The sequence below is a fragment of the Rhineura floridana genome, chromosome 2, assembly GCF_030035675.1.
Source record: "Rhineura floridana isolate rRhiFlo1 chromosome 2, rRhiFlo1.hap2, whole genome shotgun sequence".
In the NCBI taxonomy this organism is placed as follows: domain Eukaryota; kingdom Metazoa; phylum Chordata; class Lepidosauria; order Squamata; family Rhineuridae; genus Rhineura; species Rhineura floridana.
In genome coordinates this window covers 214,521,692-214,542,023 of record NC_084481.1, presented here as the reverse complement: position 1 = coordinate 214,542,023, position 20,332 = coordinate 214,521,692, and the positions used below count along the sequence as shown (strand labels likewise).

At 43.4% G+C, this 20,332-nt stretch overlaps 1 protein-coding gene across 1 annotated transcript in view; it reads right to left on the bottom strand.

The window, feature by feature from the left end:
* The window catches only part of EVL (Enah/Vasp-like), a 214,116-nt gene extending 195,390 nt beyond the window's left edge, over positions 1 to 18,726 (bottom strand). Inside the window, exon 1 of the mRNA XM_061612142.1 lies at positions 18,097 to 18,726. Coding sequence (XP_061468126.1) covers positions 18,097 to 18,101 — 5 coding nt within the window. The 5' untranslated portion in view covers positions 18,102 to 18,726. The remainder of the gene's footprint in view (positions 1 to 18,096) is intronic.
* Between the last annotated feature and the right edge of the window lie 1,606 nt (positions 18,727 to 20,332).

The window sequence follows — 20,332 nt, the reverse complement described above, 5'->3', positions numbered from 1 at the left end:
ATTTACTCTAACTGTGTCTCCTGCTTTCTTTGAAATAAGAGCTTTCAACACTGATGGGGAACAGCCATCGTAGCTCAGTGGTAGAGCACCTGCTTTGCATGAAGGAGGTCCCAGGTTCAATCCTGGCAACTGCAGGTTGGGCTGAGAATGATACCCGTTTGAGACCCTAGAGAGCAACTTCCATTCAGTATAGATGATAATGAACTAAATGGACTAAGGCAGCTTCCTATGCTCCTGTGTTCCTACAGCTAAGCACGGTGCAGGCACTTCAAGTGTTAACTCTAAAACCACTTTTTTGTCATGAGAGCTTGTGTGGTCAAATCATGTGACATTTTCAAGCGAAATCTCTAAGGTGACATTTCCTCCCACTATTCATATCACACACACACAGCCTCTTTTAAGGTAGAAGACAGACACCCACAGTTTCCAGCTTAACCCTGTGTCAGCTTTGACTCCTCAGATCCTGTTGCCAGGCCATAAAGAGAAAACCGTCCTAGGAAGCTATGCACATTGTTTACTAGCCAGATTTTTACAAACACTGAAGATGCTTTTTTCTCAGGAAGCCAAAATATTCAGTAGCGATGACAGCCAAGTCTGGAACAACTTTCCATATAAGGAAAGAATTTTGAAACAACTCATCCCTTTAAACCCTTACAAATTGTCGTCACCTCATGGAAAAATCTCTCTGTTTAGAAATATCCGATCTACTGATATTTTTAAAACAGGGAAGATGATGGGAAGGCAGCCAAGGTGCTTGAAGCAAGCTTGTTAGGAGACCCCCCGGAGAACTGAAGGACTTAACCAGCATCTCTGTGTTTTCAAGTGAATTTATTGCCTCCTAAATGGAGAGGAGTGTGCTGCAAAACCCCACAGATGCTTTGAAAATGGGATGCTGGCTAAGTCCCTCCAACTTCCCAAGCAAAATGCCTTATCAGGAGACCCCAGCAGAACAACAACTAGGGGCCTACACGCTTAGGCATAGTAGACAGCACCAGCAGGCCACCCTTAAGGGCTGACATGTTTTTGCACAACCTTCTTTGCTGGCACCTAAAATTCATCACAGCACACTAGGTGGCAGGGGAGTGTGTGAGGGGACAGAGTTCCACACACAAGGTCCCACCACCAAAGAGTCCCTCCCCTTGGAAGCCACCCCACCTCATCTCAGAAGATGGGGACACACAGCATAGTCTCTGATCAAGATCTTAATAACCTTCAGGTACCCCAGTACCAGACCTGTGGGGGCTTTCAATGTCAACACTTTGAATTATAACTGAAAACACACTAGTAGCCAGTAAAATTCACGGGGGAGATACAATGTCCATCAATTAATACTGATTAACATCCTTGCTACTATATTCCAAATCTTTTGCAGTTTCCAAAATGTCTTCATAGGCAAAAACACATATAGCATATTGCAGTAATCTAATCTGCATTTTACCAGAGCTTGCATATATGCCCTTTCAAGTCAGGTCCACTATATCTCCTTATAATAAACCAGACATCTCTTCCCCCCAATTCAGGTCCTGCACTTCTTTGTCTGCTGTACCTCAGTGGTACGAGCAGGTCCCTGGCATTTCCAGGTAGGGCTGGGAAAGACTCACCTAAAACCCTGAGAAGCCACCACCAGTCAGTGTATACACCAGATGTGGGGAGCCTCTGGCTCTCCAGATGTTGCAGAATTACAATTCCCATCATCCCTGGCCAGACCATGGTTTTAAGTATTCTTACCGGCCATCCTGGCTCCTTACAGGAACCAACTGTTATATTCATTGCTTCTTGGCCAGCAGCTAACTACATATTACAAGCAAACAGAACTGACCCCCTTTTATTCATTCATTCAAAAGTAAACTAGGAGGGCAAATTTGGAGCATGAAATTTGGAATCTGCGGTAAGGAAGTACTTAATCTTTTCCCTGCCCACCGCTTCTCCACTCCAAAATTGCCCCTAACTCTTTCCGTCTGCCCCACAGGGTCTCAATGTTTGAAAATTATGCCAATTTATCTATCACTCAGACTCCCAGTTACGTGGCAAATCCTGTTTCACATTAAGCCTCAAAGAACTGATAAAGTGTCTCCAACTTGTTGCATCATATTAATGCATAATACAACTAATTTTAGGATTACCTTTGCACCATAATAACACACTGTATACATTTCTCCACCTCTTTCAAAGAAGGGTAAGGATTAAAAGTGTATAATGCATATGCTTGCACATAATGGCATTGATTTTTCTCCAAGCTACTTCCCTGATATTTAATAAAACTTAAATCACTTCCTCTAATAACAAACTCCAGTAGTGATTGCCAACAGGACTGGAGATAAAACATGGCCACTGAGAAACCAGAGGGAGGTATTAGAAGGCTTTGGGGAAACCCAAAGTTTTACAGAGGTACAAAAACCCTAAGGAGGCAAAGAACACACACATACACACATACCAAAACACACACACACAAAAACCTTCAATGATATCCTGCTCAGTAGCCCCAGAATGTTCAGTGTCAGCTGGGGGGGGGAAAGAAAATTGAAGGGGGGAAGGACAGAGAGAGAATTCTGTGCTTGACTTTCTTATAGCTTAAAGTATCATGCAGAAAAGCATGATTGGCTTGCTGGAATCCTGAACATAATCACACCTGATAGGAGGTAAGGATACACTGCAACATTCTGTTGCAGACCTCACTTCTTCCCCCTCCCCATAGCAAACGCAAAGGCCTCTATAAAACACAACTGCAATGGGTTACAGTAAGCACCTGAGGTGTGCATGCTACCTAACAGTATTGGCCCAGATAAAGTCCCATTCACCAAGATTCAAGAAGTTGGCTTTGTCATATATGGATCTATGTTTAATATCATATGATAAATATACAATTGTTGTTATGTGCCTTCAAGTCGATTACGACTTATAGTGAACCTATGAATCAGTGACCTCATGTTTTCTCATTATGCGTCCAAAGCATGATAACCTCAGTTTCATCATTTTAGCTTCTAGTGATAGTTCTTGTTTGATTTGTTCTAACACCCAATTATCTGTCTTTTTTTCAGTCCATGGTACAGGAATACCCTGCATTAACGTACACAATGGGTCCTGAGCGAGTATGTAAACCGAAAATGTACATAAAGTGAAGCACTACCTTTTTTCACTTATCGATGCATATATTGCACTGCAATCGTCATATACGGGCATAACTGATTTAAATAATGCATTTATAACTAAAATAAACACAGTAGGCCTTATTTTAAGAAAAAGTTTGTAGTTGTAAACTGATCGGGTGGTGTCATGCCGTTAAGTATCCGTACTTGCAAAGTGAGAGTACGTACACAGGAGAATGGTACTACGGTAAATATGTCCGTACTCGCAAGTGTCCGTAAAGTGAAGGTCCGTATAGCGGGGTATTCTTGTATGTGCAATGCTCTCCTCTAACATCACATTTCAAATGAGTTGATTTTTCTCTTATCCACTTTTTTCACTGTCCAACTTTCACATCCATATATGGAAATGGACTGCCTTCAAGTCAGTTCTGACTTATGGCAACCCTATGAATAGAGTTTTCATGGTAAGATATATTCAGAGGTGGTTTACCAGTGCCTTCCTCTGAGGCTGAGAGGCAGTGACTGGCCCAAGGTTACCCAGTGAGCTTCATGGCTTTGTGGGGATTCGAACCCTGGTCTCCCAGGTCGTAATCCAACACTCTAACCACTAGGTCGGAAATACCATGGTCTGAATGATCCTGACTTTAGTGCTCAGTGATACATCTTTGCATTTGAGGACCTTTTCTAGTTCTCTCATAGCTGACCAAACAGGGTGATAAAATACATCCCTGTCTTGCACCCTTTCCGACGCAGAACCAATGAGTTTCTCCATATTCTGTTCTTACAGTAACCTCTGGTCCAGAGTATAGGTTACTCATCAGGACAATCAGATGCTGTGGCACCCCCATTTCTTTTAAAGCCGTTAGTTCATCGTAACTGGTAGCTGACTTTAGGAGCTCATTATACATTTGTGTACCTTTACTGAATGCCTAATTTTCAAATAGTCCCTTTGAGACTATTTCAGCATTCAAAGAGGCCATTCCAACACAGTATTTTCTTGGTTTTCCAAACTGAACATTATTGGTCCAATTGCAAATCAACGTAGAATAAAACCCCATTCAAAATAATAGGTGTCACAGTGCATGTCTTTGTCCACCCAGGTCTATGATTACACATGTACAGAAGGAACATGTGGTGCTGAGCTGAGAGTCATGGCACACAATCGGGTAAATCAAATTTATACTAGGATAATGGTGTGAAGGCCCAAGGAAAAAACTGAAAAGGCAGGGGGAAAACAATTTTTAGGACATTTTTCAACTTTTCCGTAAATTTTGTGAATACTTTTAGGAGAGACTCCAATACAATATTTTCTCTTTTTGAGATAGTGAAATGCTTATGTAGACAAAGCTTTATTCATTCAAAATGTGTAATATGAAGATTTGAACGTAAGACAATCTACAGCAGTTGTTATGTGCCTTCAAGTCGACTATGACGTATGGCGACCCTATGAATCAGTGACCTCCAAGAGCATCTGTTCATATCTTGTAAGTTCAGGTCTGTGACTTCCTTTATGGAATCAATCCATCTCTTGTTTGGCCTTCCTCTTTTTCTACTCCCTGCTGTTTTCCCCAGCATTATTGTCTTTTCTAGTGAATCATGTCTTCTCATGATGTGTCCAAAGTATGATAACCTCAGTTTCATCATATTAGCTTCTAGTGACAGTTCTGGTTTAATTTGTTCTAACACCCAATTATTTGTCTTTTTCGCAGTCCATGGTATGTGCAAAGCTCTCCTCTAACACCACATTTAAAATGAGTTGATTTTTCTCTTATCTGCTTTTTTCACTGTCCAACTTTCACATCCATACACAGAGATCGGGAATACCATGGTCTGAATGATCCTGACTTTGGTGTTCAGTGATACATCTTTGCATTTGAGGACCTTTTCTAGTTCTCTCACAGCTGCCCCACCCAGTCCTAGCCTTCTTCTGATTTCTTGACTACTGTCTCCATTTTTGGTTAATGACTGTGCCAAGGTATTGATATCCTTGACAAGTTCAATGTCCTCACTGTCAACTTTAAAGTTACATAAATCTTCTGTTGTCATTACTTTAGTCTTTTTGACGTTCAGCTGTAGTCCTGCTTTTGTGCTTTCCTCTTTAACTTTCATCAGCATTTATTTTAAATCATTACTGGTTTTTGCTAGTATGGTATAATCTGCATATCTTAAATTATTGATATTTCTCCCTCCAATTTTCACACCTCCTTCATCTTGGTCCAATCCCACTTTCCGTATGATATGATCTGCATACAGATCAAACAAATAGGGTGATAAAATACATCCCTGTCTCACACCCTTTCCGATTGGGAACCAGTCAGTTTCTCCATATTCTGTCCTTACAGTAGCCTCTTGTCCAGAGTATAGGTTGCACATCAGGACAATTAGATCTGTGGCACCCCCATTTCTTTTACAGCATTCCATAGTTTTTCATGATCTACACAGTCAAAGGCTTTGCTGTAACCTATAAAGCACAGGGTGATTTTCTTCTGAAATTCCTTGCTCCGTTCCATTATCCAATGCAGAGCTTGGAAAAGTTACTTTTTTGAACTACTACTCCCATCAGCCCCAGCCAGCATGGCCACTGGATTGGGCTGATGGGAGTTGTAGTTCAAAAAAAGTAACTTTTCCAAGCTCTGAAACGTATGTTTGCAATATGATCCCTGGTGCCTCTTCCCTTTCTAAATCCAGCTTGGACAGCTGGCATTTCTCGCTCCATATACGTTAAGAGCCTTTGTTGTAGAATCTTGAGCATTACTTTACTTGCATGGGATGTTAAGGCAATAGTTCGATAATTACTGCATTCCCTGGGATCCCCTTTCTTTGTAACTGGGATATATACTGAACGCTTCCAGTCTGTGGGCCAGTTTTCCATATTTCTTGACAAATTTTTGTCAAAATGTGGACAGATTCCATCTCAGTTGCTTGTAGCACCTCTATTGGTATGTCATCTGTTCCTGATGATTTGTTTCTTCCAAGTATTTTAAGAGCAGCTTTCACCTCACATTCTAAAATTTCTGGTTCTTCATCATATGGCTCCTCCGTGAATGAATCTTGTCATCCTGGCATCTCTTTTACAGAGTTCTTCAGTGTATTGCTTCCATCTTCCTTTTATTTCATCTCGGTCAGTCAGTGTGTTCCCCTGTTGATTATTCAACATCCCTACTCTTGGTTCAAATTTCCCTTTCAGTTCTCTAATCTTTTAGAATAGGGCTCTTGTTCTATCCTTTTTGTTGTCCTCTTCTATTTCTATACAATAACTATTGTAATAGTTCTCTTTGTCCCTACATACTAGTCGCTGTATTGTTGCATTTAGAGTTCTGACCATGTTTCTATCTCCTTTTGCTTTTGCTTTCCTTCTCTCTTTAACCATTTTAAGAGTTTCTTCAGTCACCCATTGAGGTCTTTTCTCTCTTTTTAACTAGAGGTATTGTCTTTTTGCATTCTTTCCTGATAATGTCTCTGACTTCAATCCATATTTCCTTTGGTTCTCTGTCAACTAAGTTTAAAGCCTCAAACCTGTTCCTTATCTGATCTTTATATGCTTCTGGGATGTTATTTAAATTGTATTTTGGCATTATGATTGCTTTGTTCTTCCTCTTTAGCTTTACTCTGATTTTCAATATTACCAGTTCATGATCTGTACCATAGTCTGCTCCTGGTCTTGTTTTTGCAGAAAGTATGGAACTTCTCCATCTTCTGTTACCAATTATATAATCAATTTGATTCTTATATTGACCTGGTGATGTCCACATGTACAGTCATTTTTTCGGTTGCTCAAAAAATGTGTTTGCAAGAAACAAATTACTGGCTTCACAGAATTCAATAAGTCTTTCTCCTGCTTCACTTCTGTCTCCTAAGCCCCATTTCCCCACAATTCCTACTTCTTCTCTGTTCCCTACTTTTGCATTCCAGTCCACCATGATTATTAGCACATCTTGCTTTGGTGTGTGATCAATTTCCTCCTGTACTCCTGCGTAAAATCTCTCCAATTCCTCTTCTTCTGCGTTTGATATTGGAGCGTAGACTTGGATGATGGTTATGTTAATAGGTTTCCCATTTAATCTCATTGATATAACTCATTCAGACCTTGCATTGTAGCTCCTAATTGCTTTTGCTACATCACTTCTCACTATTAAAGCAACCCCGTTTCTTCTTGATTTCTCATTTTCTGCATAAAATATTTTGTAGTTGCCCGATTGAAAATGTCCCATTCCCATCCATTTTAATTCATTCATGCCAAGTATTGTAATGTTGATACGTTTCATTTCTTGCTTGACAATTTCTAACTTTCCCTGGTTCATGCTTCTCCCATTCCATGTTCCTATTGTGTGCGTCGTACAACTCCGGACTCTCCTTTCACATCTGTGCGCATCAGCCTCTGGGCTTCCTTTCAGCTTTGACCCAGCTGCGTCATTAGTCACAGCACTACTTGTACTTGTCCTTTGTTCTTCCCCATTAGCTCGGTAAGTGCCTTCTGACCTGGGGGTCTCATTTTCCAGCACTATCTCCTGTTGCATTTAGGATACTCTGTTCATAGGGTTTTCATGGTAAGAGGTATTCAGAGGTGGTTTACCATTGCCTTCCTCTGAGTTTGGATGCATCTTAGTCTGGTGTCTCAGCTTTGACAATTCCGCCTTGGGTGACCCTGCTAGGAGTCTAGCCTCTTGGTCTAGACTCCTGACGGCATTGCTCTCAGCTTCTTCAACACTCTCAAACCCCCTCACCACGTTAAGGTGTGCATCCTAAAGGGGGATCTACAGCAGTGGAGAATAATAATTCAGCATATTTTCAAACCCAACGAATGCCAATATAAATAAATAAAGTTTATTTACACAAACAGCAGACAGTGAGTAAAATAGCTTTGCGGATCAGAGCATCAGTACAGAAATATAAAATAGCAAGCTGTTACAAATTACATAGGCCATATTGTCTGGCCTATAAACTTAAACCATTCCTATTCTAGACAGAGGTAGGCAGAGTATTTGCCTTATATGGGGTAAAGGCAGGTGCTAGAGAGCCATGTCTCTGGCAAATAAGTCATTCAGATGACTGTGTTGTCCCTTATGGGGAGAGGTGTAATGATTCTCAAGAAATGCATATGTAGACTTACTCTAAGTACTGGCAGAAGACGCTTGCTGGAGGAAACTGTATTGCTAACTTTCCTTAATTAATTACTGAGTAAGGCATCTAATACTTGCACAAAAGTATTCTGGGGACTAATCAGGTTGGCCCTTAATGCTGTAGCTGTGGGAAGAGGTTTGGCTTAAATCGCTCTGGCTTCCTCTTATTCCTGCGCTCACTGTTCAGAGCAAAACCCTTGGAAGCTGTTCCTTAGGGGAAATGAGGCACTGTCCCAACCTGCCTGCCTTCTTATTTACTGGACATCCAGTCCAGGGGATGACCTTGCCTGTCAGCTCTCTCCTCCTTAGTCTCACTGTTGCATGTGAAGAACTCAGCAAGGGAAGAGGGCAAGGACAAAACTAGAATTAGTTGGCTCCGCCTGTAATTGGCTGTGGCTCTCCCTACCGTCAGCTTCCCTGCCTTCCCCTCTACCAGTCCCAAAGGGCAGCAGCCACCACTGAGCAAAGCACAGACACAGAGTCCTTGGACAAAACTGAACCAAGCCAACTTGGATGGCTTTACAAGAGGATTAGGCAAATTCATGGCTATTAGCTATGACGGCTATGTTCTACCTCCATTGTTGGAGACAGTATGCTTCCAAATACCAGTTGCTGGAAACCACAGGAAGAGAGAGTGCTCTTGTCCTTAGGTCCTGCCCATAGGCATCGGGTTGGCCACTGTGAAAACAGGATGCTGGATTACAAAGGCCACTGGCCTGATCCAGAAGACTCTTCTTATGTTCTCAGTACCACAACTGACACAGTAGGCTGTGCACTGTATGGTGCCTTAGTCCTCATGCGTGCTTGTTCATGTGCACAAGAGACAAGAGGCATCCCATCTCCAGTCTGTGACTTGTGTTCTAGACACCCTAGAGAGGGAGATAAACTTTGCAAGAAAAGTAATTCATACCATTTAATAAGGCACACCCTCAATAGTAAAAGAAACAGGAATAGTGATTTATCTAGAGTGGGTACCAGTAAATCATAACTGCCCCTAATAAATAGGGATGGTCGGAACAAATGAGTTCATCATCATTTATTTTACAAAGAAAACACATATTCTTTGGAAACAGCTGGCTTCAGATGCTGAGTGACTTGGGCTCTTGCTGAAAAAACATCAGACCTCCATGTAAGATCATCGCCAGCCCTGCTTGTGATCCTGTGCCTTCCACCCTGCCCTGCATGATTGGATCTCTGGTACCTTGACTTTGGGATCCCAAGGACTCATCTGATCTACACTCTCTTGGCTCTTCCCACTCGGTATTTACACTTGCTGCAGTTGCCACCCTCTCTTCCTCCACTCCAGCCTGACACATTTACGGCTCGGCCGCTGGACGTTATCTGCTAATTATTTTGCTGCAGCTATAAACTATTTCAACTCAGTCGGCAGAGATTGACAGAAATAACTAAATATCAATAAGCAAATAAGAGTAGAGTGTCGTTTTCCCCCTTTTGCTTTTGTTATTCTCTAAAATGTCATGTATATGAAAAAACTACAATCCTAAACCCACTTACCCGGGAGTAAGGCCCACTGAACCTATTTAAACACTTCTGAACAGATGTGTATAAGACTGCACTGTAATAGTGCTGAGATATGTACTATAATGCAGGGGTTCTGAAACTGTGCTCCATGGACCACCAGTGGTCCATGGGCTTCATTCAGGTGGTCTATAGCATGACCACATTAAATATTCATATTGATTTTTCATGGTATTTTTATAGCATCTTTTATTCCTTATATTGCATCTTATTATATTACAATTTGAAGTCCAATAAAAGACAATGTAAGGAGTAAAAGAAGCAATAAAATACAATTAAAAAATCATAAAGCATCTAAGTACAGCACATTACAATTGCAAGAGCACGCATAAAAATAATTAGGTGGCTGCTTCTGAATACCAGTTGCTGGAAACTGCAGGAGGGGAGAGTGCTCTTGTGTTCACGTCTTGCTTGCAGGCTTCCTTTTGGGGCATCTAGTTGGCCAATGTGAGAATAGGATGCTGGACCTTGATGGGCCACTGGCCTGATCCAACAGGGCTCTTCTTAGGTTCTTATGTTTAAGCGGTCCACTACTTTTGTTGCATTTAAACCTGTCATTTTCGAGTGGTCCATCAGCAATTTTCAAGTGGTCCACGGCAAAGATTTTTGGGGACCACTGTTCTAATTATTTTCAATCCCTTTCTTAAGAAGTCCTAAAACTGAAACTGCATTTTGCACTGCCACTGTACACATTTCACTTTTTTAATGAACTTTGCATTGGGATTTCAAGATTTCGTTCCCAGAAAACTGAAGCCTATGTAAAGGCCATCTGTGTATTATGCAGTGTTAAGCTTTTTTTTTGTCTCATTGTGTCACCACCACCCACTTTACACTTACTTGCCCTGAATTGCATATGAAATACTGTTGCCGAGCACATAAATTTATTTATTTAACAAAATTTATATACCTCTTGACTGTAATAAAATCTCTAAGAAGCTTACAAAAATATCAATAAAAACTGTTAAAAACAAGCAACTGAATACATTTTAAAATAATAAAAAATTAATTCTGAAAACCATCTTGTTCTTCCGGAGAGACTTTGGGAGGGACTGAAGGTATATCCTGAAACTGATATTATTTTCCCTTTTTTTAGTTTTACCTTTTTAGTCCCCTTTTAAAATCACTCCCCTAGATTTCTTAACTGTATTTTATGTATTTTTATCTATTTAAATGTTTTTGTGTTTTTTACTGTTTATGGTTTTATTGTGAGCCACGCTGAGACCCCTGTTGTAAGGTAGAAGGGTGGGATAGAAATATGTTAAAGAAAGAAAGTAAGTAAAGAGATTAAAACACATCAACATCTAAATGTGTCCTTTGATGCTTTTCAGTGCCCAGCTAAACACTGGCAACCGGGGATTCAAATAAAAGAGGCTTCCCATACCCAGCTCTCAGCTGTAGAAGATGTCCTCTATTTAAACCTCCTCTTCTGCAGGTTTAAATGCAACATAAGGGAAATATTCCCTTGGCTTTTGTTAAATCCCTGTACACTAAGGCCAAGCCAGTGTTTAAATCTCTAGTATTAATGCCACAGCATTAACTGATTTCATTACTGCTTTCATTTCTATAGCTTGGTTCTGATCAAAGGGAAGGATCTTGCTGTACATTACAAGGTCCCTGGAATCATCTGCATAATATTCTTTATGTTCAGTTTTCCACATACCAAATACAGCCACCTTGCTATCACAATGCATTTAAGTTTGAGACAACTTAAGTTGTGTATTTGCTTATACAGTATGTTTGTCCTCTTTTTCCTTCCTTGTATGCTATCAATGTTTTGTTTTGTTTAAAAAAAACTTTTTAAAAAGGCTTGCTACTGCTGCCCCTCAATGGTAGCTTTTGTAATAGTTTATCATTATTATTTTTAAATACCAAGTTCTACAGGGTAGAAAGTGTGGAAACGTAAGATACTTAAGTCTGCTAAAGTAGGCATCTGTGGGCTGTAATCCTGAGCTCAGTGTTTAAGTTCTGCTAATTTTAGAGAAAATTAAGTGTGTACAATCATGCATCAGATGGCAGCTGGAGAGAACAATAATCTACACAGAAACAACAGCAGCAGCTTTAGCATTGTAGCTGACTATGTCACATTCAGAGTAAGCTGTAGCTCAGAGGTAAAGCCGTCTGCTTTGCATGCAGAAGCTCCCAGGTTCAATCCCCAACATCTGCAGGTAGGGATGAGCAAAGACACCAGGCTGAAATCCCAGAGACAGCCGCTGCCAGTCAGTGCTGACAATTCCAAGTGAGATGGATCTATGGTCCAACTCTGCATAAGGCAGCTTCTTCCTGTGTTCCTGATGGATTAAGTTAGCCTTAAGTTACTTGGAAATTAATGAACTTACTCTCATGACTTAGTCCAAAGCAGCCCTCACTCTTTTTTTCAGTCTGCCTTTAATATGTCTCATGATGAAAACAAAAAGGGAGAGATTCAGCATCAGACAAGATAATACCTTTTGTGAGGCCGCATACTAGGATCTTCTCTGCCTTCAGACAGGAAAGATAGACCACACTAGACATAACATTAATTGCATGAACGCAATTTATGTGCATGTTTTCTGTTATGTTAATCAACAGCAGCCACAGGGAAGTCTATGCCGCCTCAGGGCCAGGGAGGTTATATTTAACTCTCTCTTTCCCAGGCACAATCCCAACAAAAAAAAAAACCACTGAAGCCTCAGTTGGTGCCAATGGGAGAGTCCCTTGAAATGAAAAAGGCAGCTTCAGAAAGATTTTTGTCAGGATCGCAGCAGTTAAAACTTCCCCTTTCCACTGGTGGGGGCAGGGATGGCACCAGGCATGCTGGGGCCCTTGGGCACCAGTCTGCCTCAGGCCCCAGGCCCCACACGCACACCCCACCTACCTACTTTCCCTTGAAGTGAATGCTGCCACGCTGTGCACACATGCCTGCCATCAACCAAGGTGGCGGCTGTGGCTTCCCTAAGGGGCTGATGCCTCTGCCGCCATCTTGGTTGATGGCACGCATGTGTGCTATGTGCGCAGATACCTGCAATAAACATCCATAATTAAAATACACAATTCCATATTATAACGCAAAGATATGTCTGTTTGCCTGAAATTCTTTTCCCGGTTAAAAAGGGTAAATACTGAATAATTGTACGTTTTAGCTATGCAAGCACAATTCATGGACGAGTCCTGTCATATAGTCGCTGCTGCAAAGCCCTGCATGGCTCCTATGCCACATCGGGGGGGGGGGCATAGCTCAGTGGTTGAGCAGAAGATTTAGATGCGAAAGGTCCCAAATTCAATCCCTCACATCACCAGTTAAAAGGATAAGGTAGCAGGTGATGAGGAAGACTAGAGACGTGAAGATGTCGGGGCAAAACAGAAAAAATCAGGTGAAAAACATTGGCGGGGGGTGTCTCCAATTTGGGAGGGGAAGAAAACAAAAATGGCTTCGGAAAAAGGTTTCCCCCCCAAAATTTTCCAGTTTTTTTTTCAGGCCTTCACATCTCTAAGGAAGAACTGTCTGCAACAAAACCTGAAGAGCCACTGCCAGTCAGAACAGGCAGCAATGGCCTAGATGCCTAAGGCAGATCCCTATGCTCCAAATGGATGCTTGTAATATCTGGGTAGCTAGCTTGGACAATCCAGTTACTTCATCAAGACATCTGATGATGTTGGCACTGAAAGTACTTACGCAATCAAGCACAAGGATGCAGTTTTGCGACATTAGGCATCACTCTATGTCATATCTGGCTCAGGTATTGCTTATTTTTTAGTTTAAAATATTGTTTTATTATTACTGCTACAGCTGTGTAGTATTTGTGTGTGTGTGCACGCGCGCACACATGCTTCTGTGTGTATACACACACGTACCCACACTTCTTGTGCATTTGCAAACCCATGCATTTGGTAGGCAGGAGAGTTAGAGCCATTATGGAGTCCTACATGACTGTAGGGCAGCACTTTGAAGAAAACAGTGTTTTGGCTACAGATTTAAATGGGCAGAACATTTCCTTTCCAAATACTGCCTTGGTATATACAAAGCTTTTGCTGCTCAGTAACAACTGAGGTAAGAACAAAACATTGGGTTTGATGTTGTGCACAAGATGTTCTGCAACAGTGGAAGAGGGCAGGCAGTGGGGCTGAGATTCAGGGCAAGCAGCAACCTTAAGCTGGGACTTAGTCTGACCCTGCAAGCAGAGTTTAGGAAATAATTCAACCCTGGGACAGGAATCATGCCAGTGCATAAGAGGTAGAGCAAACCTGCTTTAACTTGGAATCAACAGACCTTTCAGAGCATTACATTTCCAAATATAAGCCTTTAGCCAGACATGAAAAGCAGGACCAATTTAAAATACATAAATACAGTATTTCCAGTAAACAGGCACAACACATCAGGGCAAATGGATGATTTTTAAAAACAACAACTTATATTTGGACACGTCAACACCTGTCTGCACTGCAGTTTGCCGCAGCTCCAATTTGTTAAATGTTAAAATTTATTGTTTTGACCGTGTGCTCAGAGACTTGTTGCCAAATGATAAGTGAACTGTGCATGTAGATAGCAGAGAGCTAATCCCATGCCAAGAATCTTCTTCCCAGTTGGCACCACAACCATAAGTATTTTGCTTGCTTGCCACCCTCATTGATAATCTTTCTTCGCCACTGCGTTCATGACATTATGGGCTTATTTAATGGAACATTTTATTGCACAGTATCCCTATTCCCCATAGTTTTACAAAGTTAAAGTTTCACAAAATGACAACTGGGGAAAAAATGGTCCCAGGAAAATTTCAGGGCATAACATTCATTTGTGCAGAACCCACAAACAAAGTGGAAGAAATAGGCTTGCCTGATGTTTTACCACTTTTTTATGACAGGCACAATGGACTCAGGCAGCAGAGGATGGATGTAATAGTTTGGGCAACAGGCAACAACTATGATGGTTGAGTGTCATAGCTATTTCCATATCTTTTTAGGATACCATCCCAAATACTTGTCTCCCTGAAACTTTCACCAGGTATATCTAACTCCTGGTGCCACAGAAACAACACTAACCATTGTACAGAGCCCAAACCATGGCTTTAAAGCTTTCACATGCACAACAGGCAAACCATGACTTTGATCAGCTTGTCTATTCTCATTTTCCACCCAATCTATACTCAGTTTCATACATCCACTCCCGCTCTCCACAGTGCAGCTGCCTCTACAGCAGCCTTTCCCAACCAGTGTGCCTCCAGATGTTGTTGGACCACAATTCCCATCTTTCCTGACCATTGGCAATGCTGGCTGAGGCTAATCGGAGTTGTAGTCCAACAACATCTGGAGGCACACTGGTTGGGAAAGGCTGCTCTAGAGGCAAAACAATGGCTACAGCTATGGTTTGTTAATTCAGAAACAATGCCAAACCAGTTAGCACAACCCATGATTTGCAAACCCACTTCAAACAATGGTTTCCAATTATGGCTGGCAGCTAATCACAAACTGTGGTTTGTCTATTTTATTCATCACATGAACCCATAATTAAAGTTCCTAAATCATGACTAAACTGTCTGGACTGAATTTAACACTGGTTGCTTTTTAAAACATTTTAACATCGTGTTCTACTGACCATAACCCTTAAAATGTATGGGTAAAATGAGAATTTTAAGAAGCACTCTGCTAAGAACATGCATTGTCCTGTATTAGCAGGAGGCAAAATGTGCACAGGCATACACAGCTCCAGGCTGGTGCACTATTTCAATGTGTTAACTGCAGCTTTTTATAACCCTGATCTGTCATGTGGGTTTAATTAATGACAGCTATTTATGCTAAAAACACACTAGCATTGTATCCATCTATCCTGGTGAAAGAGTGGGAGAAAATCCCCTTTTCCTGCAATGTCCAAATCACTGTAAATGGAGGTGGTTCTGTAAATGTGGATCGGGCTAGGAAGTAACTCAGGAGGCAAAGATCAAGTAAGGACAGACTCTTTACCTGTCACGTTATTCTGAAATGCCACACGCAAGAGCAGTTATGCTGTCTGCACAGAGTTTCCACTGCTAAACCAAAAGCCTCAGGCCAGAAGTCTGTCCCTGTATCTTTCCAAAGTCACTGACAAAAAAGTGTTCCCACCATATCAGCAGCAGTATCTCTTACTCCATCAACACAACTGGGAGAAGATCCAATGAGTGTGACTCCCCCCCTCCTCCCAGATCCCCACAACAAGTCAATAAGGGTCTATTGGAGAACTCCCATGCCTTTCCATCTTCACTCCCTGAGAAAACACACAAGAGAACTGCATGTGCGAGCAACAAGGTATGTTAGGGGGGGGGAAAGGGGTGGTGGTAGATAAATATATAGCTAGCAACACCTTTATCTATAGGCACAGAAAGCAGAACTGAACACAGAGATGGGAGGGGAAATGATGGGGATGGAAATAGACTATGCAAGGCTTCAAGCAGCTAATACACATTTTTATCTGAGGTGGTGGAGGGCTGGAAGGTGAAGGTCCTTCCCCCTCTCCAAAACACCACATGTAAGCAAATAAATCCATATACACACAACACCTAACAGAGATAAAGCAAGGAATCTGTGGACCAACACACACAGTGAATGCAAGGCTGTAGTGATGAAGGAAATGAACACACCCACATTCATGGCAACAGAGGGGAGTTGTGCATTTCCTCCTTCTCTGTTGCTATGCACATCCTCTGTGTTTCTCCACATGATGCACTCCATAGTCATTTGGCATAGCAATGCCCGCATGCATTGAGAGAGCTAGCTGATAAAGCGCACCTATGCACACATGCTCAGTGATTGGAGCATCACACACAGAGCCACCTCACTGGAAAACCTACGTTATTTGACCATGCACCAAATATCTGGAGAGTATAATGGCTATATATATGCACACTAGCAACAAAAGCCACTTCACATATTTACTTTTCCAGCACAGAAATGTAGGAATTTTGTTACGTTTTGGAAAGCTGCATGTGAGACTTTCCTCTTGCAGAGATGCAGATGGGGGCAGAAATCATGTGTAGAAAATACAACTGCTTGCCAAGATGCAGAACGTGCAATCTGTCGTATGAGTTGAAGGAAAGAGAGCCACACCACACGCTAGCATGGAGAAATACTGGGAGACACAGTGACTCCTCAATTATTATTTTTTTTTCAATGAAGGAGAAGAGGAGATCTACTAGACCACCCCAATAGTTCTGCTCACATTTCTAAGGTAGGCACAGATGCTGAAGCCCACCTGAAGTGCATCCCCCACCCTTGTGTGCCACAAAACACACACATACGGTGGCCTGCCACCGTAGCCGGTTCTTACTATTTACAACTGGCTCACATTTCAGAAAGGTGTTTTCAACACAGTGAAATCTGCATCATCTGACCACATGCCTGCCTTCAAACATTGGGTTGGATCCAGTCTTAATCATGCTTAAAGTAGTTCCACTGATCTCCATGGGTCCACTCTAAGCATGACTCAAGTCTAGAACTAACCCAAGGTTCATCCACTACTAGGTGCATTTGGACGCTGCTAAGGCATGCAAAGTGGGCAAGCCAGAAAGACATGTACTACATGGAGATCTCAGTACTGAGGACAAGGTACTTTGCATGTGCTCAGAAGTTACCTTCCAGGTTATGATCACATCATCTCAGTTTTAGGGTTGCCAACTGTCCAGGAAAGGAGAAAAAACAGTCCAACTCACTCTTGTCCCTTTAACAACAGTATGATCTACAGAAATCAGGAAATGTGAAGCTTTCCATAGCACTGAGATCAGCATGATATATGGCAAATCCCAAAGGGATAGCAGCATTCACTTGTCACAACAAAAGAGCTGAAAAGGAGTTCACCTCCTGGCACCTAACAGATGTATTGCAGCATACTCTTTGACTGATAAAAAGGCCTCTCCTATGGAGCTGCAGCACCTCTAATCTACGTACCACAATAAACCTGTCCTAAGGGTGTTACAACGGCTCTTTTTGCTCTTGCTGCACAGAGCTGAAGATCTCGCTGCTCTTAAAAGGGCACAGGAGCAGCAGCCGGTTAAAAAAAAAAGTTGGCAACCCCACTCTTATCCTAGGTATGAAAAAAAAGGTGCCACGGCTCATATGAGGCCCGGAGCTCTGGCAAAGCCGCTGGCTAGGCCCGAGGCAAGGCAGACAACCAAGGCACAGCCTATCCTGGCTCGGGAGGCACCAGCCCCAGGAGCCTCCTCTTGAAGACGGGAGCCGGTGCCTGCACCTTGCCCGGCTGCCAGGTGAGAAGCTCCCTGCCCGGCGGCGCACGCCTCTCTCCCCCCCCCCTTCGCCTACTCCAAGCAGCAGGCAGGCAAGCAGGGAGGCTTGCGCGCAGCAGGAGGAGGAGGGAGGACGGGGCAGCCGCCGCAGCTCGGCTGACTCACCTCATTTTCCCCGCAATTGAGCTCTGCGCAGCCGCCTCTGGCCAGCGTGTTTGCCCCCCACTGCGCAGCGGGAAGTTTTCCCCGGGCTCCGGATTCGGCCCCGCGGCTGCTCCTGCTGCCAAAGCGGCGGCTGCTACTACTGCGGGCTGTCAGATGCTCAATGGAGGAGCGCCCTTGAGGAGGTGGAGAAAGAGGTGGAGAAAGCCCGGCGAGCTTTGGCGTCGCTGCAACCCGCTGCTCAGCCCTGCTGCTGCTGCTGGCGGCCTCCGGCTCGCGGGCAATGGCATCTTCGTCTCTGCCGGCCAAAGGCGCTAGCTGGGCAGCCGCTCCTCGGCGCCTGGCAGCCGGTCCAGGGGCCCGGCCATCGCCCCGCTCGGCTTTCCTGGGATGTGGCGAGGCGCGGCTGGGCGTGGGGCGGACCGGGAGAGGGAAGGAGGAGGCAAGGAAGCGCACAAAGCCCGCGGGGTTCTGCTGCCCGCTGCTGCCAGACGCTTCCGCCAGCCAGTCTGTCTGTCTGTCTGTCTGCCTGCCGCTCCTACGGCTCTCGCAGGCACCGCGGACCTGGCAAGCCCATCCAAGCACGCGCAGAGAGGGAAGGAGAGAGGAGCGCGCGCGCACGCGCCCCAAACGGCCATGCAGCACCCGAACACTGCGAAGCGCGCGTGCGCCATTACCACGAAGGCGCGCGCCTCTCCGGGCTTTTTGGTTTATTGTAGAGTCGGCACCCCTCGTGAGTGCGCACGACGTTGTGTGAGCTTCAAGATGCCAGCCGGGATTGCCCCCCCCAATCTCCATCCAGATTTGCATACATACCCTATATTTAAAGCATGTTTCTCCATCCCTGCCACAAAGAATCCTGGGAACTGTAGTTTGTGGAGGATGCTGGGACTGGTTACTCTCTGGTCTGAAGGGTGAACTAATTCCTGGGGGGGGGGGAATATGCTTTACATACTAAAAAGAAAAACCTGTTGCCAACATCCCATTTGTAATATTAAACCCCTATCTGGAAGCCCTCAAAGGCGGAGGTGGCACCTTCATACTAACCAAGATCTTTTTTTCTTTTTTTTAAATGTGTTTAGGAGTGATTTTTCTACCCAGAGGTATGTATCTCGGGCTAATCCCACAGGGCAGTTTCTTGCGGACTCAGTTCTGCACAGCATTTGCCTGACGTTCTCATCAAAATGGCACCCCTCCCACTTTATCAGGCAGGATTCATTGTTTCCAAGGAAAATCTAACCAAAAAAAGTGTGTGGAAACAGTAAAACTGGATTAAATTAGAAAGGAAAATAGCGGATGACGTTTCGATGAGGATGGCATCATGTAGATGCTGCAAAAAAACTTGCATGCGTGAGTTGCACTGATGGCACAGTAAACTTATTGTATGGCAGTAGCCTTCAGGGGTGTAGTTGTTCAGGGTCTCAGGGGGTCTTTAGACCCCTAACTTTTTTGGGAGCAGGGTCCCAGCTGGGTCCCTATGTCTCCGGCATCCTACAAGCCAATCAGCATGAAAGGGGAATGTGTTGGCCACTGAAACAAATCTTCTAACATGCTTCCTTGTCCTTTCATGTTGATTGGCGCCAGTCACAGTGAAAGAAGGTGAATCGGTCACTGAGAAGACTCTTCTCAGTTGCTAACACACTCTTAACACACTCTCATGTTGATTAGCTCCTAGGGACATCTATTGTGGGAAAAGGCACGCAGGGGGAGGACTGAGGAGTATGGAGATAACAACAGACAACAAACAAGCAAGCTAGGGGACATGGCTGTGAGGGGGCATGGTATGACTATCACAAAGGGGACTTGAACTTCTGAATTTGCCACTACACTTATGGTGCCATTGGAATAGTAAAAGGTCCCAAAACCAAACAAAGAATGTGTCCAAAGAAGCCTCCCTCACTGGATCAGTGTTTGTTTGCAGGGGAGGGAGAGGAGAAAGAACTTCTTTGCATAGCACATAGTTAAATTATGGAATTGGCTTCTACAAGAGACAGTGATGGCTGCCATCTTGGATGGTTTTAAAAGAGCTTTAAAAGAGACAAATTTATTTATTTCCGGTCCTTCCTCCCAGTAGGTGCCCAGGGTGTCAAGTTCACGGAGGATAAGGCTGCCCACAAGCACCAGGCTGGCCACTGTAAGACAGGATGCTGGGCTCAGTATACCATCGGCTTGATCCAGCAGGCTCATCTTACGTTCTTAAGACTTTTTTTATCCCAATATATTAACATTGGTGGGCACA